Consider the following 12,457-nt stretch of genomic DNA (forward strand, 5'->3'; position numbering starts at 1 on the left):
TGCACGCCTCACCTGGCAGAGGGTGGCGTCGAGTGAAACACCTCGGCTACGGACGATTTCGCTTCGGTGTTCTTCAGTCGCTGTGGACACGGGCGAACGCAGCAGGCTGACAACGAGCTGCCATTTTTTTTCTTCCTATTTCAACCTCCAAACGAGCAACGGCAGCGAGCCCATCGAACGCGAAAACAAAGCAAGGTTGCTGCAAAATAGTTGGCCTCTCTGCACACGCGAAAGGTAAATTGATTTCGTTGGTGTTTTTGTTAGCACCGTCACCAGGGAAACGGTTTGAATGCAAGAGTCCTTTCGTGACACTGCATGCAAGCCGTTTTTGCACGCAAGCGTCTTACGAAAACGAGAAACGGCGCAATGAAGGAAAAACGCTAACACACCGAGCCGATTACAGAAAATGTAATAAGTTTTTATTTCACCACAAGTTGTATTAGCTTCCTGGGTGACATGCTGGCTTACGCCACCTTTTCGTGATTTTCTCCCCGCTGGGCGCAAGACTCTCTTTTTCTTCTGTGATCGAAGTGGCCCACCAACCAACCGCGAGGAGTTTCTGAGCGGCGCTATTTCACTCTCGTTATTACGCTTTTTTATACCGTAAAAGGAAGCTAATTTATAATTCCTTCTCGATCTCGTTGCACGGCGTCTCCCATGATCCGCGCGTTGTAGTATGTGGCTGCTTTACTACAAACCAGCCCCTTTTCTCGTTTGGGGCCATCATCCGTCGCCGCCGTTTCAATTCCACCTAGTATATCCTTGCGCACAGGACGATGCCACTTTCAGTGATCACCTTCCGTTCATTCCCATAAGCATGCTTGTGTGTAGGCGTGTTGCGCTGAACAAACAATCTTTTACGGGGGTTTTCCGTCATATCTGTTATAACACTTCGCCACGATTCACCGTCGCAAGCACCTTTTTTCTCGATCTTCCTCTCTCTATTTTCTCTATCCCCCGTGTTGTTTTCATCCAACTGTTGCACAATGCCATTACTACAATTATTAGTTTCATTCCACTCTTAACTTTTCTCCATTATATCTCTAAGTTCAATATATATATTGTTGTATAATTAGTTTTCCTTTTGCGCCTCTCTCCCACATCATAATTGCAGCAATTCAACTCAACGAGTTTCGCCAGCCTCTTCCTCCTACTAGAAACCAAAGCCAGCCTTCCCTTAGATTTACTCAGTTATTATTGTTTCCATTTCTTTTTAGCCTGCAGTTTCTTTGTCCGCTAGAAGCGTGATACTTCGTTCAATCCTTGACGCGCTTCGTCTTTAGGACGAAAACGGGTCAGGCTGATTTGCGGTCAGCTAGCTTGCACGCGCTGCTTTTCTTGACGCAGGGTTACTGCTCACTCAGCATCGTCTCCGATCCGGGCTATGTTTTACCTAATGTAAAGAAACGGACGCGATCCTGTCGAACGGGGTGCAACCTATCGAGATGCGAACAGCGCATTTGCACACATGCACACACACACAAACCTTGTCTTTATTTTATACGATAGTGAAAATAATATTTGATTATCAAAATATGTATATATATGTTTTGCATTGTGTGTGTGTGTGTTTTTGTCGGTATATATCTCTCTTTTCTAACGTTTGTTACAGTTTGTTTCGTTTTCTGTCCTCCGTAGTCCTTTATGGTATCCAAAAATGGTAAATATTACACCACTTTTACAGAAAAAACAAGTGCAAATAAAACGCTCATTCGCGATCGGCGCGAACGGCAGCACACAGGTTAATTATATAACAGCGATAGAACGAAAATCGGTGAACACACAAAAAGAAATAGAGGTGTCCTCTCTCTTTCAACTACTGGTGTCTTTCTCATTCTTCGCGTTTCACGTTGCTGACTCGAAAGGAAGCAAAATTGACCGTTCGCAACAGTGAAGTGTAGAAAATATAGAAGAGAAACAAAAATCTCCCTAATCTTTTGGCTAAACGGGTATCGTTGCAAGGGGGAGTATTGTGCCGGTGAGCAAACGTGACAGTAAGTTTAGTTGCATTTCGAACTGCAGTCGTTCATTTCGTCTATGCTAGAGTAAGAGTGGATACTAAATTCTGGTACGTTGTTGGGTTCCTCTATTCTCCTCACCGTTCCGTTCTGTATCTCTATCGATTGAGCTTTATCTAAAAACGAGCGCCCCAAATTTTACAGTATTGCATAGGATCTCCGCTGCCACCGAGTGGACGAGTGCGGAGAGGACGCAATAGAGGAATTGCACCGGTTGCGGTTCCGGTATACTACTTAAAAGGTTAACTTTCTTCCTTTCTATTAACAAATGATTGCTTTTGTAAGAATTATTCCAGAGTCCTGTGCCGAGGGGGTTGTGTTTAGGGGTTCGACGTTCAATCCATGGCGAGCCGGGAATAAGATGGTGGGACGAACGAAAAAACTTGGCGCCTGTTGATGTAAATAAAAAAAACCAAATTAATCAACGTGATCACATTGCTATAGCAGTTAACTATTAGGCATGCTCTTTCTTACTGTTTACTTATTAACGAGTGGTGTGCAATGAATAAATTACAAAAAAAAACATCCATTGACCGTAATTACATAACTTCGCGGCAGCTGTGATGAAAGTGGTTTCTATTTCTCAAACGAAGAAGGCCCTTATTAATGGGACCCAATTAAACAAAAGACGCGTTTTTAATATGTCATTGGGAAGAAGAAATATGTGAAAAAATCAGATGCCATCCCTTTCTGTTTTATCTTTCGGCAAAAAATGCATTAAAACAACACGCGCCATCTGTCTGTTGAATTTTCCCACTTGAATGTACTGCTAGCGGTGAGATATTTCTGTGTTCTAACTAATTTCGAAACAGAAGAGGTTTAGAAATTTCATGACGTACCCGACCGCAGCCCGTCACTTCCAGTGTCAAAAATCATTTTTTGAGTCTATTTCCTTTCTCGTTGTTAAAATATCTACATTGCAATTCCATTCAATAATAATTCGCCAGTTCTACCATGTTTTTTCAGTTGTTATCCAGCTCAGGCAAAGCATTTGAAAAAGTATATTCATGAAAAAGACATACACAATCCGCTTACAAAAATTCTAAAGTCTAATTTAATATACAGTCCTCGTAGAAACCTTATCATTTTCAATCATAAAACTCGGATAGAAATGCAGATTGATTTCCGAATAATCATGAATCAAACGAGGACAAAAGCCAAATAGCCTTTCTCAGGCACCGAGATGTACGTAAAATATAAATACACGATAAAAGTTCACAACTATCAATTCTCCACATACGTATGACAAAATGCTTTAATTTGACAAAACAATTAAGGGCAAAAATTATTTTTTAACGCCGTAAAAAAAATCGTAACACGGCAGAAAAACAAAGAATCGCACTAAATATAAATAAATGGTTAAGATGGCTGCGGATTGCCTTCATTGCTGGAATGCTACCATTCTATTGTGTCGTGATTTCGATAAACGGTTCACCATGCAACATAAAGCAACTAGTTGTAGACCCTGGCAGAATCAATAAAAGAATGTTTCTATGTTTGTCCTTCATCTGTCATGCTTCTTTTGCTATCTTAACTCCTCGTTTTTTCATTTCTCTAACTCTCACTCACTTGCTACTGCATCAGATTTTATATTTACACTGTATCGGACGCGATAGTTCATTTGCGAAAGAAAAAGTAACACATGTTGATCCTTTAGCGGAAGGAATATTTCCGAAGGACGAACATCAAAAGAAAGCAGCCATTATTCCATTATCACGAAAATGCACGCTTCTTTGCTAAACGATAATTCTCGTGCACTTCCATCATCATTTACAGAAAAATAGGGTAGCATTTCACGGTTAGGATTTCCTTATATCATACCATCCAAATGGTGTTTCCACACTTTCTGTGATCTTTCTTTCGCTTTTGTGTCGTGTTTTCATACCGCAAGTTCGTACTCGGATGTTCCCTCTTTCTCGCGTTTGCTGTCTGATATTGCTGTTCGATCGTCACCCCACGGAGCCCACGTGCCATTTAACCTCTCCATATTTTCCCAGCACAACCGTACCTCGCCCATTAATGCTTGGCATTCCAGGCAGAGTTGATGGGCGCCTGCGCGTTCTGCTCGGCGCTAGCCGCTGCCGGTCCCGGACCCCCGCCAAGTCCACCAAAGTCAGGGAAATCTTCCAGCGATTGTGTGTTGGGTGCCTTGCGCTCCCACGGAGCACCACTGACAACGAAGCCCTGTTTGTTGGTCTGCTGGTTGCTGAGCGTATCCTCCATAATCTGCGAGAAGCTGGTCGGTTGGGTCGGAGCGGCCGACACGTCCTGCAGGAACTCTTCCTCCAGATTCAGCAGGTAGTCACGGCACGCCTCGACGTTATCCGGTGTACCGGCAAGCGTGACCAGCGATTTGTCTGCATCGTCCATGCGCGGGAACGTGATCTCCACACCGTACTGCTCCTTGATCTCGCGCAGCCGCTTGCCACGGAAACCGATGAAGCGTCGGTGCACGCGCTCGTCGATGCGGATCTCCTCTTTGTACACCGAGCTGAGCGTGTCAACCATGGCGAGGATTTCGTCGCGAGCCGCAAGTGCCTTCTCCTCGTAACCCTGGATCGTGATGATGCTGTTTTGTGGGTCGTCCTGTTTCGGGAAGGAGATTTGCACGTCGTGGTTGGCGCGGATCTTGTTGATTACGACACCGCGCCGGCCAATGATCTTCTGGTGGTAAACCGGATCCACCTCTACCTTGACCTCGAACGAGCGAAGCTCTCGGTCCTTTCGGTCCGCCTCCAGATGTTTGATGCGCTCGGCGATCGCCTCCTTCGCGTCGGCGATGGCCGTCTTCGTGCCTGTCACCTTGATGATGTCGAGCTTCTTGTCCTGCGGCGACATCTCGATATGCACGTCGTACGTGTTCATCAGCTCTTTCACGTCGCGACCTTTCTGTCCGATCAGCGACCGGTGTAGGTCGAACGGCACGATGATTTCCTCCGTCTGAGGCACCAGCGCCAGCAGAGCTGCCTTCGCCTGCTCACACTTTTCTATGTTGCCGCTGATGCGAATCAGGTCCGAAACACGCTGGACCGGCTCAACGACTGCCTGCTCGCCACCGCCACCATTCAACACAGCAGCCTCTCCGCCCTCAGTGCCAGCTTCTCCCTCGTTTGCCTCGCCGCCATTGCCGTTCTGTGTGGCGACGGTAGAATCAACGGTCATCGGAGCGTCCATCGTCATGCCAGAACCGCGCTCGGGGAACTTAATGTTCACACCGAACTCCGACGTAATGCCCTGCACCTTGGAACCACCGCGGCCCATCACGATGCGATGGTGACGGGCGGGAATGTAGCACTCGATCGTCACCATCGATTCAAGTTCACGTACGATCTCCACGATACGTTGTTTTGCCGTTTCAATACAGTCCTTCGGGCCCTTCAGCGTGACGCGATCGTTGCGGTCGTCGCGATCGCTGCGCGGGAACGAAATCGACATGCCACCGCACTCCTCCTCGATGCGACGCAGTACCTTTCCACGGTTCGAGATGAAGTGCTTATGATACTTCGGTTCTACGCTGATCTCGTCATCGACAATGTTATCGATGTTTTTAATAATCGCTTCCAGCTCGATCTTTGCCTCCTCGACGTTTTCCTTCTTGCCCATGATGGTGATCACCTCATTGTCCTGGTCGTTCACACCTGTAAGTAACATTTGGCACAACAATACCGATTAGAGAAACCTACGAGAGAAATTCGTACAAACCTACCAGCAAAGAAACCTACCTGGGAAGATCACTCGAGCACCCGTTTTGTCACGAATCTTCTTGATGGAAGCACCGTTCTTGCCGATCAGGAACTTGTGGTGCTGCGGTTTGGCACGGATCTGCACCGAGTATGAAGACAGTTCCTTCTCGCTGGCCAGCTCCAGCAACTGCTGCTTGGCACGTTCCACGTCTTCCTTAGGGCCGCGGATTACCACCTTGTCGCTCTTGGCTTCCGAGTTGGGGAACTTGATCGAAACCCCACCACATTCCTCCATAATCGAGTTGATCAGCATACCGCCGGTTCCGATCAGCGAGATGTGATGCTTCGCCGGGATGGCCACCTCTTCCGATACGATGTTCGCCATCTCGTTCTGGATCTTCTGGATACGGTCACGGGCTTCCTTCACGTTCTCGCGCTTGCCCGTGATCACGATCATCTCGTTCTGGTCCCCTTCATCGGGCAGGTCGATTTTCGTTTGCGTTTCATCGCGAATCTTCTTAATGTTGGCACCACCCTTACCGATCACATACTTGTGAAACTGCTTGAAGATCGGCACCTCCATCACGAACGAGTGCTTCTGCAGCTCCTTGACGTACTGTGTGAGGTACTTGTGGCACCGATCGACGTCCTCCTTCATGCCGCGGATCTTTACGATGTCCGACTTGTCGTTCGGTCCAGGGAACACAATTTGCACCTGGTTGTGCATGTCGCGAATCTCGCGGATCTTCTCGCCCTTCGCACCGATGATCGTCTTGAACAGCCGGTGGTCGATGATGATCGATTCCTCCTTCTCGTTCTCCCATTTGGCGATCTTCTCCAGCAGCTCCTGTTGCGCCTTTGCCACACCCTCACGCGGCCCTTCGATGCGAATCGGCTTCGCGTCCTTCTCGTCGATGTTGATCTGCACGTCGTACTCCTCCTTCATGCGGTTGATGTTGGCACCCGCCTTGCCAATGATGTGCTTGCAGTGCACCGGGTCGACAGCCATCTCAGCAAACGTCAGTCGGCCGGTCAAGTCGTTCACCATCTTCTGCAGCTCATCGGACGCGACCTCGACCTGTTCCGGTGGGCCGTCGATCTTGATCTTGTCCTCGTTGAACTCGACGTGCACGTTCGGGTGCTGGACGGAGAACTCCTTGATGTGGCCGCCCTCACGACCGATGATGTACTTGTGGATCCACTGCGGGCACTCCAGGACATTCGTGCGGATCGAGTGGGCTTTCTGATACACCACGCTCAGCGCGTTACCCAGCTTGTCCTGCGGGCCACGCAGTGTGATCGTGTCGCTCGGTGAGTCGCTTGGGGGCATCTCCACCGACACGCCCGTCATCTGCAGGATCTCCTGTATGGTCGAACCGCGCGGACCGTACACGTATCTATGCTGAGCACGCGAAACTTCCACCGCAACCGAGGTACACTTCTTTTCCATCTCCTTATAGATCGCCTCAATGCGCGCCTTTGCAGCCAGCACGCCCTCCTTCTCGCCCGTAATAATGATTTCGTCCTTCTGCACCGACTGGGGCGGTACGTTGATCTTGGCGCCCGTCTCCTCCATCATCTTCTGCAGATTCTCGCCGTACGCCCCTTGCACGAACGGATGGTAGATCTTCGGCACGCTGAATCGCTCGAATGCCTTGCGAGACTGCTCGTCGGACATCGTGCGGATCTCATGCTCCGCCTTCTCGATGCCTTCCTTCGTGCCAAGGATCGTGATCACGTCCGATTCCTCGCTGATGCGCGGCACGTTGATCTTCGTCGCCGTGGTACGCTCGAGCTCGCGCAGCCGCTCACCCTTCTTGCCAAGGATCCAGCGGTGGTGTTCGCGAGGGATGCTGATCGTCTTGCTTGCTTGCGTCTGGAAGTGCACCAGAATCTTACGGCGGGCCTCGAACACCTCGTGTACCTTGCCCGTCACCAGGAACGTCAGCGACTGATCCTTGCCGCTTGAGATCTCGATGTGCGCGTTCGTTTCCTTCATGATTGTCTGGCACGTGCGCAGGGACTCGCCCTCGCCGAACTTGTCCGAATCATGCTTGCGTTCGCCAGACGGAACGATGAACACCTGCGTCACGACCGAGCTACCGACACGCATGCTCTGCGCCGCCGGAGACAGGGCGCTATTGAAGCGCGGTGGTTCGCTCTCCGGTAGCGCCGGAAACAGATCGTCGTAACAGGGCGTCGACGCAACCGGGGCCACATTGACCGGCATGCTGTTTTCGTAGGCCGCGTTACCGGACAGTTGCTGCTGATCCATTCCTCCTCCCATTGCATTTGCGGAATCCTCCATCATTGCTGCCTGCTTGTTGTTACTGCTTGGAAAGAAAAGTCCTATTTCGTTGCAAGTCTTTACAGTACAGCTGGAAAGCACGAGAATGATTGAATATTAGTATTAGCGCCGAAATGGTATTTGTTATATGAATACGAAAGCGTACCATCGAGAGGTGAGTTAATCAGTCTAACACTAATGTTCCTCAATATCCATCAAAGTAAATTAACAAAGAACCTCCTAATGCATCAGCCATGATGCTGATATCAGAAACATCTGATCTGAAAAATAAATGCACCCCAAAAAGTTCTGATATCATCATCTATCTGATGCTGGTATTAGAGCAGTGATGGTATCAGAACTTTTTGGGGTGCATTTATATTTGAGTGGGACAGATAACAGGGGCCGTGACGATAGATCTCCTTTAGAAAGAGACACAAGAATGTTTGTGTTTTCCTTTAGATATTTCCTTTTCTCTATCTTTCAGAAAATTCGCTGTAAGTCCTTCTTCACCTCTCACAACAGTTAACACTAATTTACACGTACATATGATTGCTTTTGCGCGGAATACGTTTAACCGTGTACGGTTTCATCTATGTTAACAAGAAATATAAGAGGATAGTGATAGTAAGATACGTTTAAAGCTAACTTTTTTAAAAAAATGGTTTGCAATAAACATCAACTACCTTAATATTAACGGTATAATTGTTAGAGGAGTCTCAATAGCAAAGAGTGGAAAAATTAAGCCTTAGTAAAACATCAGCATCTCGCTTAGGTTAGATGAAAGCAAAACATTTTCACGGTTAAATAAGATTTGCTGCTTTTCTCATGCACTATCCAGATTTTCAAAAATCAATGCCTATCAATATTATTTTATGGGCCCGATTCATACAAATTATATTTACGTGAACCCCATCATCAATCCAAAATATGTTTTAAGTTCTATTTCTATTCGCTACATTCACAGATACATGCAACTATGTTGTGCATCAGTAACTCCCCGTCTAAACGGCCACTTGCCCAAGGGTATCTAAAGGATCATCTTCGGTTATCAATGAAAACGCAATGATGAGCGGCCAACAGTGAACGTTCGACCGTTTGCGAACACCCCTCCTCTACGCTTTCGTTCCACGTTGGTGCACTCCGCGTTTTCGAATCGCGATGCTTTATCGAGACAGTTACGAAGGTACGCAGTCGGGAAAACGGAGGGAAACGCGGCACAGGTTAGACAGCACACTACCATCGGTAACTCGGTGCTGTTGGGCAATCGCTGGAGGCTGATAAGCATGAATCGGCTTGGAACCAAGCTTGGAAGCAATCAAGAACGCGTCACGATGCTAGCGGGAAGCTGGAGTTGTGAGTAAAATCTCTTAGCCCAGCCGGCATCTGCTGTTGATAGTATAAGGAGGAGCCATGCTCACTCATGCTGACGAAGAAAATTATAATTCAGCACATCGTGCATCGGCACCCCCGTTATCAGTAAGACTGGTTGCTGGGGAGCCGACTTAGGAGGCATATTCTTTGAACATATTCGTTCTCCGGTCAGTTCCCGGGACGATGGTTGGCTGTGGAGCAGCAGCAACACGTCTCACGCTAGAAGATTAGACCGATGGCAGATATTGCACTACGTGGCGGTAGAGCGGAGCAGGTTGTGCGGAGTCATGTGACACGTGGCTTACAGTTTTGCGACCATTTTCCGTACAATTAAGATAGTGCAATCGATTCAATTTATGAATAAAATCAATTTTTCTAGTCTACAGAAGTCCACTCGTTGAGAAAATAGTTCGATGTCCGACGGAGGTCGTTGTCTTGTTTTTTTTTTCAACAAAGTGTTGTTTCACATCTATCTTTTCTCTTTTCAATTTCCCTTTTTGGTTTCTCTTCCATTCTCTTTGCGCGCTTTCTTTACCCGTGGCGAAGAATGTGCGGTAAGAATAAACAATAAAAAAACACATAACGGTGGTTTTGTCAGGTTATGTTTTGATCGGCTACGAATGTCGTCGAACCTGGTTCATGCTGTTCCAGCGCGGCGAACGAATGAACGACGTCGTGTCAGGTTCATTCTGTTCATCTTCTGTGCAGGTTGCACACACGCGCGTGTGTGTGTGAAAGGGACAAACACCAAACACCGTACACGATGTTTTCCGAAGTCCTTTTAGGTGAAGATAACTTAAGAGGAAAACCTTTACAACATTGGTTTGTTTATGTAGAAGAAAGAGGTTAAATGCACCCATCTACGGGTGCGTTGACATATGGGAAAATACTGACACAAGATGGACAATTCACCCCGGTTCAATGTTTTATTCAACCAGGGATACATGTATTACTTACTGTACTGCGTATACCAAAGATCCGGGATTAGATGGGGGTTGTCCTCGTTAGAGACTCCAGTTTGCTGCACTTGGCTTTGACCTTTGAGATGCCGGCACGGCAAGAGAGAACGTGCAAATCACAGCACCAAACCACACACGGCACGTATAATCGCATTCACCACGGTACCGCAAACACGCAATTTCACAACCGGACCAACATGAAAGAAAAACGATTACAATTAGATTATCCTGCCAACCAAAACACCATCCGTGCACGCGTATTATTATTAGGATTTCTGCACTCCACCCAGCGACGCGAGAACGAGAAAGAGCGCGACTAGCGTACGGTAACAGGGACGACCTGCGAGGTTTGATTTGTAAGTGTGCCGACGCACTATTTCTGCCGTTTTTCCATTCCCCCTGCTTGCGTTGGTAGCACAGCCTGCTACGTACGGAATATTTTGTCGCTCCGTCTGGGAGGCGCAATATGGGACCGACTGACAGCTCCACTGACAGCTCGTCCTGCCAGCTCCCCGGGATGAGAGAAAGAGCAAGCGAGAGAAGTGCCCGATAATAGGGTGATGCTCGAGACCACGTTTTTCCCAATGCTTTGACTAAAATATGCCCGGCTCAACGCGAATCCCGCTATCCACGCCAGAACCACTTCGATTCCATTGCAATTGAGCTCAAAAAAAGTAGCCACTATCTAGGGGTCAGATAACTTTCCCGTGCTCGCTGCACAGCCATGGATTTTCCCTGGACCTATCTCTAACCCGCGATAGCGATAAGTGGCGACATCTTTGCACAACGTTGTTCTACCTTGTTCCGACAACAATAATAGTACTTTTTTCGGGCGATAAAATTCCACTCAACGCCGAATTGATACGCACTCGATCGAGATCGCCACCAATTGCGACACCCGAAACGGTTCGACGTAATGACACGCGCACAGATAGAGCGAGCGAGACAGAGAAAGCGCGGCAAGTAACGTGCCAGACAAGGAGGTCTGGACCAGCAGCAGCCACCGCAGCACCAGCAGCAGCAGCAATATGGTTCTGCGGAATGTCGTCGACCCACAATGGGAAGAGCGAGATTTACCGCGGGGCAATTAGAACACGCACATCGAATCGGGAAACTGTTCCCAAAACCGGATCCCGAGCGAAGAACGGTTCGTGTACGTTCTCGTTCCGTCACCGCGGCATGGGTCGGACGGAATTCGATGACGCGTCACTTGCCGCCGATGAACCGGAATTTTTTACCACACTTCGCGCACACACTCAACCAAATGGGGACGGCACAAAGAACCGGCAAGAAAGGACAGTGATTTGGACACTGCGGATGATTCTCTATCAGCCCCCGGCCGGAAGACACGACACCGTTTGCACGATTTTACACGCGGTGCGTGTCACATCTTGGCACACCGGGTTGCACGGTTTTGGCCAACTGTGCCTACGCAGCAGGAGGAAACGACGGAGAGTTTTCTACACTGTACCGGCTCAAAAATAAAGTTCCAAAAACACGTACGGTGCTGGGGAGCGAGAAATAACGCCAACAACGAGATTAGTATGCGTCCACTGACCAGTTTTCAGAGCGATTGCGACCCGTTCTTTCTAGCGACTTGCTTTCGTCTACGTATCAAAAGTCTGCTTCTTCTTGCTCTTCGTCTTCTTCTTTGAAACGGACGAACTAAATGCTACGGAACCTATGCTGTTACCCTGCTTAAAGGTCTACTTTAACTGTGCTTAAGCCGTACGTTATTTCGCTAGGTTCTTTTTTTTGTCACAAAGACCATAGGTTTACTCGTATTTTAAAGAAATAACCAAAATTTTGGCCAACAAAAATACCAACCGGAACAATCGCACAAACACACTCACTTTGACACTATGAATGTCATTTTCGTATGACTCTGCAGTCAATTATGAACCCGTTGGAATACGTTATATATTAGACTTTCTTCACCTTATATAATATCATAATATTTTGTATTTTGTTTTAAACATAAAACTGAACTTAACAAGTAATTTTCACTCTCCAGTTAACCTTTCAACGATGAAGAAAATCGGCAAACAGCTGTCAACAACTTTAGAACACACTTTCTAATGAAGTCTACGGGTTTTTATTAAAACTTCGTTCAAAAGAAGACATTTTGAAACAAAA

At 47.5% G+C, this 12,457-nt stretch overlaps 1 protein-coding gene across 1 annotated transcript; it reads right to left on the reverse strand.

Annotated features, from left to right (window-relative positions):
• Positions 1-345: 345 nt before the first annotated feature.
• On the reverse strand, positions 346-11,908 carry LOC128727254 (vigilin). Its single transcript, XM_053821148.1, has 5 exons — positions 11,880-11,908; positions 10,320-10,400; positions 5,741-8,079; positions 4,027-5,656; positions 346-2,408 (listed from the first exon to the last, which is right to left on the reverse strand). Exons 3-4 carry the CDS (start codon positions 8,010-8,012, stop codon positions 4,035-4,037), a joined length of 3,894 nt encoding a protein of 1,297 aa, XP_053677123.1. The 5' UTR covers positions 8,013-8,079; positions 10,320-10,400; positions 11,880-11,908; the 3' UTR covers positions 346-2,408; positions 4,027-4,034.
• Between the last annotated feature and the right edge of the window lie 549 nt (positions 11,909-12,457).

Source organism: Anopheles nili, chromosome 3 (genome assembly GCF_943737925.1).
Source record: "Anopheles nili chromosome 3, idAnoNiliSN_F5_01, whole genome shotgun sequence".
In the NCBI taxonomy this organism is placed as follows: domain Eukaryota; kingdom Metazoa; phylum Arthropoda; class Insecta; order Diptera; family Culicidae; genus Anopheles; species Anopheles nili.

Bases quoted from the DNA above. Each gene is read 5' to 3' on its own strand.
- LOC128727254 (XM_053821148.1), bottom strand. From the start codon at position 8,012: ATGATGGAGGATTCCGCAAATGCAATGGGAGGAGGAATGGATCAGCAG. The intron at 5,657-5,740 runs GTAGGTTTCTTT...TGTTACTTACAG, and splicing joins TGCTCGAGTGATCTTCCCAG to GTGTGAACGACCAGGACAAT.